The sequence below is a fragment of the Hyperolius riggenbachi genome, chromosome 5, assembly GCF_040937935.1.
Source record: "Hyperolius riggenbachi isolate aHypRig1 chromosome 5, aHypRig1.pri, whole genome shotgun sequence".
NCBI lineage: Eukaryota > Metazoa > Chordata > Amphibia > Anura > Hyperoliidae > Hyperolius > Hyperolius riggenbachi.
In genome coordinates, this window is record NC_090650.1 from 423597185 (window position 1) to 423614281 (window position 17097).

The window sequence follows — 17097 nt, forward strand, 5'->3', positions numbered from 1 at the left end:
CACTACACCCTTCATACTATTTTAAAACTGTTAAGAGCCCTTACTTCCTCCTGACAGTGTAGCACTTCCTCCTCGCACTCTTAGCAGTGGTACTCCCCCCCCCCCCCCCCCCTGGGTGTATCTCTGGAACAAGAGTTATTTTTGCACATGCAGTTTTCAGTGAATGTAACCTCTCATAGCTCCCAACTGTCCCTCTTTTGGAGGGACAGTCCCTCTTTGGGAGCCCTGTCCCTCTTTCTTCCTCATATGTCCCTCTTTCAGGGATCAGGTACAGATCTGTGTAAATATATGTATTTGTCTACTAAAAAAAAGTGTTTAATAGACTCTAAACTTTATTCCCGTCCTTTAAATTGATATATTTATTATTTTCAAATGTTAATATGAAGGAAAATGGACCAGGATAGATAGGACCAGTGTGGTTTGAATGATAAAACATCATATTTTTCTTAATAGTCTTTATTGGGCTTGATTCACAAAGCGGTGCTAACTGTTAGCACGCCTGTGAAAACCCCCTTAGCACGTCTAAACAAGCTTTTCGCGCATAAAACTTTACGCGCGCAAAACTTTATGCGCGTAAAACTTTGCGCGCGTACTGCACAGAGCGCAGGGCGCACCGCGCGAAGTGCCCATTAAAGCCTATGGGACTTAGCGCGCGTAAAAACTTTGCGCGCGTAAAAACTTTGCGCGCGTAAAACTTTACGCGCGCAAAGTTAGCGCGCGATCTGATTGAGAAATCCGGTGCTAACCTACTTAGCACCCTGGTTAGCGCGTCTAAAGACTTTAGACGTGCTAAGTAGGTTAGCACCGCTTTGTGAATCAAGCCCCTAGTGTCTTAATAATCTTTATAGTTTGCATGATTAGGGGGGTGTCATGGGCGTGGTTAGAGGTGTGGCTTAAGTGCCACTTTCTGATTTCAAAAAGTTTGGAGATTTGTCCCTGATAATTCTCATCCCACTCTGCTTGTCAGCCCAACCCTACCTCAGTGTCACTTTAAAGTGTGACTCCATATCTCCAGCCGCAGGAAGGGGGCGGGATCAATTACCTTGAAACCCAATAGGCTGTTTTGTTGTTAGAAATCATCTTGGCTGTAGACTGAATTTTTGCTGCTGAAGCTGCAGTACGAGTCCTCTCTCCCCTCCTGGCTAGTTACCACTAAGTGGCATAGTGATTAGACCTCTTGCCTTGCAGCACTGAGTCTCCGGTTCGAATCCCAGCTAGGGCACTATCTGCATGAAGTTTGCATGTTCACCTCGTGTCTGTGTGGATTTCCTTCAGGCGCTCCGGTTTCCTCCAACATCCCAAAAATCATACAGATAGGTTAATTAGCTTCCCCCTAAATTGGCCCTAAACTGATACATACACTACACCAGGGGTCAGGAACCTTTTTGGATGAGAGAGCCATAAACTCCACCTATTTTAAAATGTATTGTCCAGAGAGCCAATATACTATGTTTCGTACTGTGATAGTGTGCATGTGCAGCAAAGGACTCGCGTCCCTGTTGCCATGGTGATGTGTATACGGTTTATCCTCCGGGCAGTAGAAGTGTCAGACACGTCTTTAGCTTCTCTTGAGTTTCAGCAACATCAGCAATTTCCCTGAGAGCTAGACAGGAGAAATACAGACTAACAGCTTGTACAATTAGCTGACTTGGGGGTTGATTCACTTTGTAGGATGAGATCCCTGCACTTTGGCCCAATAGACTGCCTGTCAAGTGACGGACAGCCTATATCGGGCCAATCAAAATGCGAGGATCTCTCCCTACAAAGTCATTGGACCTGAGAGGATCCAGAGTGGGACAATTGGAGCAGCTGTTAGTTTTGGGGGGAGTGAGAGTAAGTTAGTAGTGCATGCTACAGCAGTAGTGTGACTACTTTGAAAATGTTACTAGTGCTGCCACACTGAGCTGTGCTGCTTGAGCAGTGTAGCTTTAGTGACTCAACCCCTACTGATTTGTCTGTAAGCCAGATGTAGCCATCAAAAGAGCCACATGACATCTGGCTCCCGAGCCATAGGTTCTCTACCTCTGATCTACACGATACATACATAGACATATGACTATAGTAGGGACTAGATTGTGAGCCCCTCTGAGGGACAGTTATACTCTGTACAGCGCTGCGGAAGAAGTCCACACTACATAATCGTAATAATCATCATCATCATCATCCTATAGGCTTCAACTCACTAAGAATTCCCACATTTGGTAAAGATGAAAACATCAGATTTTACTGAACATTTTGTGAAATCTCAGTTCACTACCAGTGCTGGGTACACACGATGCAGTTTCCCGTCCAATTGGGTCCGTGAGTCGGCCGCGCAGTAGAGTGGACCCGATTGGGCTCGGCTATCTCCGCCTGAGCCTGATTGGAAAGCTGCTACTACGCCTGTGCTGGATTGCGGTAGGTGAATATTTACCTCTCTGATGTTCGCGAGCTGCCAGCTCTGGAGCCAAGGGACAGAGGAGGACGAGGGAGGCCTCATTAGGATCCAGAGGCTTCCCCCTCCCGGGTTGAGTACCCCCAGAGGATGTTTTTCTTTTTACAGATCCTCTTTAACCAGCTGGGCGGTATGGACGAGCTCAGCTCGTCCATCACCGCCGGAGGCTGCCGCTCAGGCCCTGCTGGGCCGATTTTCGTGAAATAAAAAGCAGCACACGCAGCCGGCACTTTGCCAGCAGCGTGTGCTGCCCGATCGCCGCCGCTCTGCGGCGATCCGCCGCGAGTAGCGGCGAAAGAGGGTCCCCCCAGCCGCCTGAGCCCAGCGTAGCCGGAACAAAAAGTTCCGGCCAGCGCTAAGGGCTGGATCGGAGGCGGCAGACGTCAGGACGTCGGCTGACGTCCATGACGTCACTCCGCTCGTCGCTATGGCGACGATCTAAGCAAAACAAGGAAGGCTGCTCATTGCGGCCTTCCTTGTTTATTCTGGGCGCCGGAGGCGATCGGAAGAACGCCTCCGGAGCGCCCTCTAGTGGGCTTTCATGCAGCCAACTTCCAGTTGGCTGCATGAAATAGTTTTTTTTTTATTTAAAAAAAACCCTCCCGCAGCCACCCTGGCGATTTAATCAGAACGCCGGGGTGGTTAACATACCTCCCAACTTTTTGATATAAGAAAGAGGGACACTTAAAGGACACCCAAGGTGAAAATAAACTAAACGATCTATCCTCCTTCTCCTGAAAATGACTTTTTAAAATATTACACAGTTTTATTTTATATTTAAATCTACTTTTTTAATTTTTACTGTCATATTGTTTTTGCTCAATGACACATTCATTGAAGTTTGCCAGAGCTAAAATCATGAACCATTGACCCTTTTTATCTCTTTCCTGCTCTCAAAAGCCATTTTCTGCTAGGAGAGTGTTTTATAGTTGTATTTTCTTATCAGTGAGGAGCACACTGTAGTCTGACCCAGTTCTGACTCAGACAGGAACTGCCACTTATATACCGGATATTTAAAGGGAACCTAAACTGAGAAGGATCTGGATTTTTCCTTTTAAAATAATACCAGTTGCCTGGCTGTCCTGCTGATCCTGTGTCTCTAATACTTTCAGCCACAGCCCCTCAACAAGCATGCAGATCAGGTGCTCTGACTGAAGCCAGACTGGATTAGCTGCATGCTTGTTTCAAGGTGTGATTCAGCCACTATTGCAGCCTCAGAGATCAGCTTGACTGCCAGGTAACTGGTATTATTTAACAGGAAACATCCATATCACTCTCAGTTAAGGTTCCCTTTAACTTTTTCAGGCAGAGAAAGAAAAAAAGGAACACAGCCTAGTTATTTGTGTGCTTGGCACTGTACATACATATGTCTATCTCATCATGTCACATGTCACCTCGGGTATCCTTTAAGCCATGCCCCTCCCATGTCTCTAATAATGCCCCCGGTACACCCCTAGTCACACATACCATAAAGAGTTCATAAGAAAACGATGTTGTTTTATAATTCAAACCATAATGGTCCTTTCTACCCTGGCCTGGTTCTTTTTCCTTCATATTGACATTGGGAAATAAGAAATTATATCAATTTGAAGGATAGGAATAAAGTTTAGAGTCAGTAGAAAAATACATATATAAATACATATATTTACACAGATCTGTACATCAGACCTGAAAGAGGGACAAATGAGGAAGAAAGTGGGGCAGGTTTCCCAAATAGGGACTGTCCCTCCAGTTGTCTTTAAAAAGAGAGCCTGAGGCGGCTTAAAAAAAAGAAAAAAAAAAAACCATACTACCAGCTCCACGCCGCCTCCCGGATGCGTCTCCGCCAGACTGCCACTCCATGCCACTCTCCGTGGCCCTGTTCGCCCACCGCAGCCGGTGTAAGGCCTGATCACCGGCAGATGACATAAAAAATGGCTACGGAGGCGGGGAGCGAGGTGATGGAGGCGGGGAAGCCAGGCAATGGAGGAGCTCAGTGATTGACAACTGCCACGTAAACAGAAGGCTAGCGCCAATCAGATTGTCGTTAGCCTGTCGCTATTTTTCAGGGGGGACTGGCAGCGACACCAGAGGGACACAGAAGCATGTCATTGTGCAGAGAACATGCCTTTGTGTTCTATCATCTTTAGAAAATCCACCTCAGGTTCTCTTTAAGCTGATTTCCAGAAAAGTGCCGTCATTTATGCTGAAATAATGTTGTTTTTCTGGCAATCAGCTGCGTCACCATCGTTATAAATATCCCCCCGTTATCTCAGTTATACAGTATGACTGAGTACATTGTGCCAGGGAGAGGGAAGCAGATCCTAAGAGAGCAAGTTATACAATATACAGGATGAATTGCTTCACAGAATATAATTATGAGTTTATGCTATAGCTGTCCCTTCTGCGGGTTTACATTTTCAGGAAACGTCGAAGTGGACTCTAAATGTGTATCTGGTGGCTGACTACTAGCAGTGCTGTACATTACTGATGTCACATGGTGGAGTGTGGATTTTGTTCTACCACCACTTCCTCTTTGCGGTGTACACTTCCTGTTCCTGTTCATGTCCTGCATTTGGAACATTTAGTAAGCTGTGTTCAGTGGAAGATGCTATTTTCTTTCATATCAGGCTAGAAGCAGTATTCTGACTCACACTTACTGGATCATAAATACAGTAATGTTACAGTATGCAACCATAACTTGTTGTTACATAAACATGCTGCATGTCATTTTTTTACACTTAAAAAGTACCAGTAAATCAATAATAAAAAAAATCAATGGAGCTTAAAGTGAATTTTTATTTTTGTAAAAAACAAAACAAAAAACAATCCCCATAGTGCATTAAATATTGCAAAGATTTTAGAACACTCTTTCAGCTTGCTTGCCTTGTATTTGCGTGCGGACAGAAACACGGCCATTCCAAAAGTTTCTTACGGAAAATGGGCGTGTCACCGCTTGTTGCGAGTGACTGCGTTAGCCCAGATGTGTTTTGTGAAACTCATTTCCAAGTTTTAATCATCTCAGTCAAGACCATCTCTGCATGGAGTTTGTATGTTCTTGTGTTTGCATGGATTTTCCCCAGGCAATCTGGTTTATTCCCACATCTCACAAATATTCCTATAATTTAGCCTTAGACTGTGACAGTCAGTGACATGACTATGTACTGTAAAGTGCTGCAGAAGATGTCACTGCTATATAAATACATAATAATAAGGTAGGACATTAGCCTACTATTATGGTAGGGATTAGATTGTGATCTCCTCTGAGGACAGTCAGTGACATGACTATGCACTCTGTAATGTGCTGCAGAAGATATCACTGCTATAAAAATACATAATAATAATATGGTAGGACATTAGATTATGACTATGGTGACGTGATTAGATTGTGAGCCCCTCTGAGGACAGTCAGTGACATGACTATGCACTCTGTAATGTGCTGCAGAAGATGTCACTGCTATATAAAAACATAATAATAATATGGTAGGACATTAGACTATGTCTGTGGTAGGATTAGATTGTGAGCTCCTCTGAGGACAGTCAGTGACATGACTATGTACTCTGTAAAGTGCTGCAGAAGATATCACTGCTATATAAATACATAATAATAATATGGTAGGACATTAGATTATGACTATGGTGACGTGATTAGATTGTGAGCCCCTCTGAGGACAGTCAGTGACATGACTATGCACTCTGTAATGTGCTGCAGAAGATGTCAGTGCTATATAAATACATAATAATAATATGGTAGGACATTAGACTATGTCTGTGGTAGGATTAGATTGTGAGCTCCTCTAAGGACAGTCAGTGACATGACTATGCACTCTGTAATGTGCTGCAGAAGATGTCACTGCTATATAAAAACATAATAATAATAATATGGTAGGACATTAGACTATGTCTGTGGTAGGATTAGATTGTGAGCCCCTCTGAGGACGGTCAGTGACATGACTATGTACACTGTACAGTGCTGCAGAAGATGTCACTACTATATAAACACATCATTATTATAATATTTATCATGCAGGAAGATTTCAGTGTATGGGTATTTCAAACTTTTTTATTTTTTTAATGGATTATTAAAGTAGAATTTCCTAAAATGAAGCTCTAGATAGGAACAAGATTCTGAAGAGTCGAGAAAGACACTGGGGCCCATATGCAATTCACTTTTTCACCTGAGAATTCCTCCTTGGAGATAATTTTCATCTTCTCTTTAAACTAACTTTTCAGCATTTTACAATTGAACAAGTGCTGGCTTGCTGGTGGTTTAAAATGCATCTTATCAAAAGGTGTAAAATTATCTCCTAGGTGAAAACTTAGGAGAATAAGTTAATTGTATATGGCCAGAGGCCCCTTATTAAATTCGTATTTGTTCCTAGGTTTTCTCCTGGTGATATTTTCACCACTTATCAATAAAATGCCACCAGCAAGCAAGAAAATATGCTTTTGGTACTTTTTTCAAAGTGCTGAAAAGTTATTATAATCAGAAAATGAATATATATATATATATATATATATATATATATATATATATATATATATATATATACATACATACATACAGAGGGTGCTGCAGCACACAACAGGAAAATAGTGACAGGGGCTCTTGGTTACGCTTTAACGCGTTTAAGCTCACCAACTGCGCCAAAGTGCCCCCGATCTGGTGAGTCCTACTCTAACCAGGCAAAAATGCTAGTTTTTATCAGCATTCTAGTGGGAACCAGACCAAAAGCCCAGGGGTCAGCTAAATGGGAGAAATGAAATTAAAAACACCTCACCTTCTACTAGCTACTAACTGAACTATGAGCACCGCTCATTTATATTCTTAACTGTGCTAGAGATGGGTGTGGTCATGCACGCTCACAGGGGAAAATAACATAAGCCAAGGGATGAGCAGCACAAACCGAATTTTATGCAATACTATGCAAAGCATGCACGCAGCACTGGAGGTCCCCAGACTCCATAAGAAATATATAAATACAGGGGGTACTGCAGCACACAACACGCCCATCTCTAGCACAGTTAAGCATATAAATGAGCGGTGCTCATAGTTCAGTCAGTAGCTAGTAGAAGGTGAGGTGTTTTTAATTTCATTTCTCCCATTTAGCTGACCCTGGGCTTTTGGCATGGTTCCCACTAGAACGCTGATAAAAACTAGCATTTTTGCCTGGTTAGAGTAGGACTCACCAGATCGGGGACACTTTGGCGCAGTTGGTGAGCTTAAACGCGTTAAAGCGTAACCAAGAGCCCCTGTCACTATTTTCCTGTTGTGTGCTGCAGCACCCTCTGTATTTATATATTTCTTATGGAGATTGGGGTTCTCCAGTGCTGCGTGCATGCTTTGCATAGTATTGCATAAAATTCGGTTTGTGCTGCTCATCCCTTGGCTTATATATATATATATATATATATATATATATATATATATATATATATCTCCAAGGAGAAAACTTAGGAGAGAAAGTGAATTGAATAAGGGCTGGGTATCTCCATTAACTCTTCAGGTTCCTGATGGGATTCCCCAGCGCTGAGTTGCAAGTAACTCTGGCCAATCGACACCAAGTTACATTACTGGTATAAAATCAGGTGACCTGGGAAAAGATGAGACCATGCTCCGCCTTCCTCCCTACCTCCATGTTACTCGGAGGATTCAGTTTCTGTTGCTCGTGCTTTGGCTGTCCTTGAAGACATTTCTTCACTCCTACAGGGTGGTTTCTTCAGTCCTACCAAGTACATGAGATGGGTAGACATTTTATAAGTTGACTAGGAATGTCTTTCCCTCCTTAGAAATGAAGAATTTACTCTGTAGGAGTGATGAAAAGACGTCTAGAAAAGAAATGTCTAATTTGTTGGTATCTTACATTTTTTTTTCTAGATATAGAACATGACCTGGGTATGTTAGAACTTTCAGAGAAATGTATAGAGAACCTGTTTGTGAACCTCGTAGAGATATGCTTTCAGTGAAAAGTCTCCTCTGCTTCTTTAGAGATTTGAAGAAAGTCAAGGCAGAGGAGATAGCAAGATGGCCTTCTACCAGGCTCTGCAGAACTCCTTAGGAGGCGAGGAGAGGAACCCGCTGGTGCAGGAAGCCGCTGTTTGGTACTACTCTCTCCAGCATTCCACCGATGACTATTCCAGCTTCTCCAGGGCTTTGGAGAACTCCACACGGTAAGTGATGCCTCCTGAGATGGTCAAATCAGGTCATCATTTCCAGTGACTTCTATAATGATGCCACTACAACAGAGCCAGAGGCGGGAGAAGGTCCTTCAGCACCCAAGGCTGAGACACCAAAGTGCGCCCCTCCATCCCTCCCACCCCAGCCGTCACACACTGATTGCTATTAGACTAAGAGGCGCCACAGGGCCCCCAACCTCCCCAACACCTTAATATCTAGTTATCTGGCTTGCAGTCACTGCTATGTATCCCCTTTTCTTATTTCTTTCTGCTTCATACACAATTAGGAATGACAGCTGAATGAATTCTGCGCCCCCTCCTACACTGCGCCCTGAGGCTGGAGCCTCTCCAGCCTATGCCTCGGCCCGGCCCTGAACAGAGCTATATTTACTAAAGACACTGCTGGGTAGCAAGTAACATGGGGACAGCACCAATAGTCGTCACAATAACCTAAGCATAAAGCTATCTCATGATGATAAGGGGGAGGGGGTAAGACCTCAATACTTACCTACACAGTGGGAAGCTTCTGGATGGTCCATGTACACTATTCCTGAAGCTCTCCAGTCCAAGTCCATTTCTGGCCATTTCGGCACCTGTTGTTCCCCTTCCTCCTCACCACTTATAAATAGGAAGTCTGTAGCCAACATTAATTGGCTTTGCAGACAGCAATGACAAAACCATAGACTGGATACAAAAATACTGTTCCTCAAAACAAGTCTATACAGATATACATATTATTACCAGGCCAGATACAGTGGCTCAAACCCACTCAGACCACATAACAAATCCCTCCTAAGAATTGCATAAAGCACAGTCTGACAAGAATAGCTCGTTGGTGCCCCTTCATGCAGCTGTCACTCTAGGCATCTGCCTGATTTGCCTATGCCTAAAAACGACCCTGCTCCAGTCTTTGTCGACAGTAATGATATATGTAGTAAGTCAGTCAGGCAGAGGTGAGAGAGCGCATCAGACTGCTGGGGTCTACTGCAGAAACTAGTGAGTGGCAGAGAGCCTAACCAATCTCAATTAAGGGGTGGGGATTTTTTTCTGGTAAAGTACAGATCAATGATGTTTTGTTTTTAACACTGACAGAAATGTCCTCCTAAGTATTATTCCTTGCAGAGGGAACTCTGTAAATATTTGGACAGCAAGCTTTCAGCGTTACTCCCTTTCTGACATTGCTCCACCAATGATGGTGAAATTACAGGACGTTCCTTCCTGTCTCTACAAAGCAGATCTGGCTAAATGTTCCATGATTTACACAAGGCAGAATAAATATATTTACAGCTGAACAAAATGTTCAAGGAGGGCGACAGATCCACACGCCTGGCTATAATTAGCTACTCGGTTTGCATGTAGCCATTCCCGGGGCTGTATTTTCCATAAGGCACTGTAGGCTCGTGCCTACAGGCACCTTGTCTGGGAGAGGTGGCCCTCCCTCCTCAGATCACTGACCTCAGGAGCTTACAGTCTAATCCCTGCCTCATATTACTAACCTCAGGCACTTACACCCTAATCCTTGTCTCATGCCACTCAGGATGGTATAAGACAGTGATTAGAGTGAAAGATTCTAAGGACAGTTAGTGACATAACGAAGGCATTAGAATTCAGAGTATTTTTACTTGAAGGTGTGGCCTGTGTTGAGGGGCGGAGTTTAGGGAAACGGAAAGCCTGTGCCTATAGGCCTCTGAGTTGTAAATCTGGCCCTTATATGCTGTGTCTATGGCCATTAGGAACTCTTACTTCTAAAAACAGCGTCCGGTAATTTCGTCAGCAGAAAATGCTGCCGGTAGAATATGGATAATGCTGCCGATATACTACTATTCGTTATTGATAACGTAATGTAGAACAGAGGCGCCAAAATGATAAAAACAGTTGTTAAAAGGTTTAAAAGTGCTTAGGAGGCAGTGGTGGACTTACCTTCTGCAAGAAGACACAAAAACTGTGCATTCAAGACAAGTACAATTTATTGGTACACTCCAGGAGTTTAGCACTGGGTACACTCCGGGTTACACTGAGGCGCCAGGTCTAACCCGGACCACATACTGCTGTGTACTCCATTAACTTATTGCCTGATGAAGCGGGTGTGAGCCTGCAAAACGCGTTGCTAAACCCCTGGAGTGTACCAATAAATTTTACTTGTCTTGATTACACTTTTCTTGTGTCGGCTTGCGGGGGGTAAGTCCACCACTGCCTCCTAAGCACTTTTAAACCTTTTAACAACTGTTTTTATCCTTTTGGTGCCTCTGTTCTACATTACGTTATCATTAATATCCACCCCTGGTGGAGGGGGATACCCCTTTTTTCCTATCTACAGAGAGCGACTTCTTAATCCTGAGTGAGGACAGGTCTAATCTCCTCACCTGCCTTTACAGTGGTTGCCTGGAGGTAACCCTGGTTTGTGAGTATATATCTATACTTGTTCCATATACCCAATTGCCATTACTTACTACACTATATCGGGCTCTCTGTTCTTCTTTCTTACATATACTATTCGTTATTGACAGTAAAATAATATAATCAATGTTCTACTATTCTTTTCCCTAACCTATCTCTCACAAATTCATGCTTTGCACCAGGGACGGATCTAGAGGGGGGGGGGGGGCGAGCGGGTATCTTGCCCCAGGCGCAGTTTGTTGAATTCCCTGCTTTGCACTGAGGAGGATCAACTAGTCCGAAACAGTCTGTATGCATGTTGGATTTTTGTGGCTCTGAACAATTAACAAGCTGACGCATCATTGCATTCCAGCAGTTCTGGAGGTGTGGCTAGCTATGTGGGACAACAACGGATGATTAGCATATTCAGCCAGGGTCGGACTGAGACACTAGGGGCCCACCAAAGAAATTTCAACCTGGGGCCCTCACATCCCATGATTGCAGTGAAAAAAGGGCATGACCATGCACCGGAAGGTGGGCGTGGTCATGATGTATTATGGACAGGGCCAAATGTACATGATCTTAGCAGCATTTTAATTCAGAGACACTGCTGCCCAGAAAAACTTTGCATAGAGTCCCCTCCTTCAATATAAAGTAATGTCCTACTTTGCAGAGGTTGCGACTGCATCGGGGCCCTTGGGCCAAAGGGGGACAGAAGGGCCCTCCCTCAACTACAGTATTAGCTCTCTATTGGTCCTGTGCTCATAATAATCACTTCTATAGATACTTTGAATAGTGGTAATCATTAACAAACTGTTCCCCATCACCTTCTTGCTCCTCTGACACTGTAGTTGCCATTGGCAGGTTTTGGTGGTCGTATCAATTGTTATGTATAGAGCGCTTGGGGGGCCCCATTGTAAAATTAGCATCGAGGCCCATAGCTCCTTAGCTACGCCACTGTTCTCAGCATGAGTGATTACAGCACTGAGAAGATAATTTTTGTGCTGCAGGCAGCAAATGGAGCTCTGTCAGACAAGGAGGGGGGGCCCACCAGAGACCTGGAGGCGGGGCCCACCGAGGGGAAAAAACTGTACTACTGTGGCCCAGTCCGACCCTGTATTCAGCAGTGATGCATTGTGGGAGACATCATATGCTCACTCCAACCTGAATCACCGCAAATTCCTTCTGTTTAGAGAAGGCACATTTCTGTTTTGCATTTTACTAAGAGGGCTTTTTGGGAGGAGAGGACAAAAGTGGAAAGAATCAACCCTACTCCAAAAAAAAGACCATAAAGGAATAGAAGCGCCTCTCTCTATGTAGATATCCCCATACAATCCACAGATACGACCACAAACAGAAAATACATGATAAAAAACACTTAGGCCTCTTGCACGCTACATGCGATTCCAATTTGCAATTTCAAATCGGTACTGCATGCTGTGTTTTTTCTGCATTTTTGTTTTTGTTTTGATAGCATCCAGGAAAAATCGGAATCTCAGATCAAATTTGCAGTGTGCAGGGGGCCTAAATCTGTGACTGATGGATCAAGCAAGTGACGCTTGTGGTGAGGATTGCAGAGTTCCCCAATATTCTGCATGAAAAGTGCTAGCAGACTACAGTACTTCCACAGAGTAATAGTGCCCCTGCAGGCTTGTCCTTGCACTGCATATTGTAATATTAAAAGACAACTACAGTATCATGAGAAATTGTTAAATTTAACATACAGACCTATAAATGTAGATTTCTTTTTACATGTAGATTTACAGTAAAATGCACTATACATGGCTTTTTTCCCACACTATACATGGCTTTCTTCCCATGTTGTTGTCACAGTGAAAATTTGATGGGTCTGACAGGTTTCAGACTAGTTCATCTTTTCATGGGGGATCCTCAAGTGTTTCCTTATTTACAAACGCCCATACTGAATGGACGTTGCTCAGTCTAACCACCAGAATAGTGTGCAGGTGAGTAAGGAGGATTTCTGATGTCTTCGTATAGCTCCTTTCCAGGGAGTGCTTTTGTAAGGAATAAAGGAAATACTCAGAAATCCCCCATAAGGAGATGGACTAGTCAAAACCTGTCAGATTTTTACTGCCTACTGTAAGTGACAGCAACATAGAGGAAAAGTAATTTATAGTGAATTTCACTCTGATAAAAAAAAAAAACTCTACATTTTTTATGTATTTATTTAAGATTTTTAACAATTGTGGTCCAACTAACTTGGGGGCTGACGAGCTCTCCGGACCCTTAGGGCCAGTTCACATGGGCGTTCGCACAATGCCGACCGCGATGCTGGTTGAACAAGTAAATGTGCAGCGCCGCTGTTTCCCGACTTTCCCCGACATTTGCACAAACGCCACATTTGTTTCCCTGTTTTTACCGTCTTTTCAGCTGACCCTGGAAACGACATACTGTTTCCTGGGCCGCTAACTGCCACATCTCCGTGTGCCCCTGCGGGGAATGAAAAATGATACATACATAATACACCACTGAAAGCCACTAAATGCTTTTCTGCATGGTTGCAATAAAGCATTTAAAGTGGACCTGAACTCAGAACTTCCTCTCTGCTCTAAAAGATAAACAACAGCATAATAAACTTTACAGAAAAATATTTCTTTTGTTACAGCTGATACAAATCCTGCAATAAATCTGCAGTGTCCACTTCCTGCTTTCGTGGGAGCACCCCATGCTTACATATCAGCTGCGTCTGCTGAGGACTGACACATTTCTGTGCTGAGAGTTGAGATCAAATTACATTTGTGATTAGTTACAGATGTGGGGAAATTAGACAAGCTAAACTCTCTAAACACACACAGAGTGCATTTCTCTCTGTTTTCCATCTGTCCTGCGCAAGAGTTCAGGTCCACTTTAACGAGATGCCACAGAGACGCCGCCAGAAGTCAGTTTCAACTGGCCCTTAAAGTGTACCAGAGCTGACCTAAAAAGAAGTTTTGATACTCACCCGCGCCTTCCTCCAGCAGCATAAACGCATGTGAGTCCCTCGCTGTCCTCCCGCGGTCTGCGGTTCAGCCGCGATCAGCCCCGGTAACTGGCTCAGTGCAGTCCAATCTGGGTCTTCTGCACATGCGTGGACCTCATGTGCATGTGCAGAAGACCCAGACTGAGTCAGTTACCGGGGCTGATCGCGGCTGAACGGCAAACCGCGGGAGGACGGCGTGGGACTCGCAAGTGCTTATGTGGCTGGAGGAAGCCCTGGGTAAGTATCAGGGGCGGAACTAGAAATCACTGTGCCTCCCTGCGAAACTTTGGGTGGGGCCCCCGACAGACGAGTTTGCTCCCATTCCCAGCTTTTCATTACACTCGCTCTGTCCACCTCCCATGGAGGAGAACTGGCTCTGCAGACTCTGCCAGCATCACTACAGTACACGGCACTTGAGGAGAGGTAGAGAGGTTGGGGGCAGGGTGCTGTACACTAGACCCTGCTACACACTAAATAGGGACTGTCAACAAATATTTGTCTACAAAACTTTGTATTTTTCCTTATCAATAACTAAGCAGATGCTGTCCTTAGAACAATTGTGCAGAAAGCTTTTTCCCTCCATGCTCTTAGTTGTCAGTCTCTCAGGACAGGGAAAAGAAACTCCTCCCCCTACGAGGCCACCTGCGGCTTCTGGGCCCCCCTGCAGCTGCATCCCTTGCAGGGTCTATTGTTACTCCGCTCTGGTACACTTGAAGGACCAGAGCCCTTTTTTTCATTCTCAGCATTGTGGTCACTGTGATTGGCTCACAGTGATCACAGGGTCAGGATCCAATGAAACAGAGCTCAGCTGTTGTTAGATATCTGAGTTGGTGGTAGCGGGGGACACAAGTAGTTAAAACGCCACCGCGTCATGCTTAAACCGCCACAAATGCAGCATAGTTTTTACTATAGTTGGTCCCAAAGTAGTTAAAGACAAGTGACGTTATTTGGTAACCACAGGCGGGCGGATGTGGCCTCAGTTAAATATTATGCAAATAGCGCATTATGTAAATCTTTTAATTCTGCAGAATTCTGCTACTTCAGGAACATAATTACTGCATTGTTAGATTTTATTACAGGACTGAATACCGCTCACATTTTGGCGACTTTACTTCCATCCTTCTCCTTTGTCTTCAGCTGGACTGGAGTCATACTGGCAATACGATGGGAACATCTGGCGTCTTTGTATTGTTTTCAATGAAAACCGACCTGCATACGCTTACGATCTTGTTTTAAAGCGGACCTGAACTCAGAACTTCCTCTCTGCTTTAACCTCCTGCCGTTCTAGAAATGTGCTGCGCACGGCAGGCAGGGTGTTTTTTTTTTTTTTTTTTTTTTTTTTAAGCATGTAGCTAGCCTAGTGCTAGCTACATGCTTCCCCCCTCCCTGCAGCATCCGCCCGTATGCGCCGATCGCCACCGGCGCATATGCCATGGCGACGGGCGCGATGACGTCTCCGACGTCGTGACGTCAGAGAGAGTCCCGATCCACCCCTCAGCGCTGCCTGGCACTGATTGGCCAGGCAGCGCACGGGTCTCTGGGGGGGCACCCTCTGATGCGGCGGGTAGCGGAAAATCGGCCGGAGCGGCGGCGATCGTAAGTGACACGCAGCTAGCAAAGTGCTAGCTGCGTGCATAAAAAAAAAAAATATGCAAATCGGCCCAGCAGGGCCTGAGGAATCCTCCGCGGCAGGTTACCCCGAGCTGAGCTCGGGGTAACTGGCAAGGAGGTTAAAAGATAAGCAACAGTATAATAACCTTTGAAGAAAACATTTGTTACAGCTGATACAAATCCTGCAATTAATCTGCAGTGTGTCTACTTCCTGCTTTCATGCAAGCAGACATAGGGTTAACATCCTGTGTTTACAAATTAGCTGCTCTACCAAGGCAGCCAGCTGACACAGCTGATAGATCAAATTACAGTTGTGATTAGTCACAGATGATGGGGTATTAGACAGGCTAAACTCTCTAAATACATACAGGGTGCATTTCTCTCTGTCTTCCTTCTGTCCTGTACAATAGTTCAGGTCCACTTTAAAGGATACCCGAGGTGACATGTGACATGATGATAGACATGTGTATGTACAGTGCCTAGCACACAAATAACTATGCTGTGTTCCTTTTTTTCTTTCTCTGCCTGAAAGAGTTAAATAGTTAAATATAAGGTATGTAAGTGGCTGACTCAGTCCTGACTCAGACAGGAAGTGGCTACAGTGTGACCCTCACTAATAAGAAATTCCACTTTTTATCTCTGTCTTGCTCTCAGATGCCATTTTCTGCTAGGAAAGTGTTTTATAGTCGAAATTTCTTATCAGTAAGGGCCACACTGTAGTCACTTCCTGTCTGAGTCAGGACTGATATGTAACTCTTTCAGGCAGAGAAAGACAAAAAGGAACACAGCCTAGTTATTTGTGTGCTAGGCACTGTACATATAATACATGTCTATCTCATTATGTCACATTTCAGTTCGGGTATCCTTTAAAGGGACCCTTTAGTGGATTCAAGTATATGAATGTGCAACAATATAATCAGGGAGTTCAGTAAAAGGAATGTTGTTGGTTCTTACCATGTAAAACATCCGTACACACGTTGGACTATCGTCATCCAAACCGATTGAGTAACTATGTGTCACTCGAGTATCGTTTAATAAAAGAGGCATTACTGATGTAAAAAGACACCAAGAAGAGACTCATATTTTTATTTCCAGTTTTATAGCTATTTTTTTTTTTATAACATTGCATCATTATGTCACAGTTGCAGTTTTAAAGCCACACCCTGTCTTTTAAAAGACACCCGAGGTGAAAATAAAGTAATGAAATAAACAATTGTATCTATCCTCCTTCTCCTAAAATTAGTTTTTAGGATATTCCACAGTTTTATTTTACAGTTAAATCTACTTTTTAAGTTGTTACTTTTTTTGTTTTTGCTCAATGACACCTTCATTGAAGTGTGCCAGAGCTAAAATCTATGAACTATTGACTCTTTTTATCTCTTTTCTGCTCTCAGAAGCCATTTTCTGCTAGGAAAGTATTTTTTAGTTGTAATTTCTTATCAGTGAGGGTCACAATGTAGTCTGCCCCAGTCCTGACTCAGACAGGAACTGCCACTTACATACCTGATGTTTAACTCTTTCAGGCAGAGAAAGAAAAAGG

General features: G+C 44.0%; 1 protein-coding gene across 2 annotated transcripts in view; it reads left to right on the forward strand.

Annotated features, from left to right (window-relative positions):
* TG (thyroglobulin) overlaps nt 1–17097 on the forward strand; it is a 329528-nt gene that overhangs the window by 295399 nt on the left and 17032 nt on the right. For both annotated transcript variants that reach the window (XM_068238045.1, XM_068238046.1), the window contains one exon: nt 8403–8584. In XM_068238045.1, the coding sequence (XP_068094146.1) occupies nt 8403–8584 (182 nt within the window). The remainder of the gene's footprint in view (nt 1–8402; nt 8585–17097) is intronic.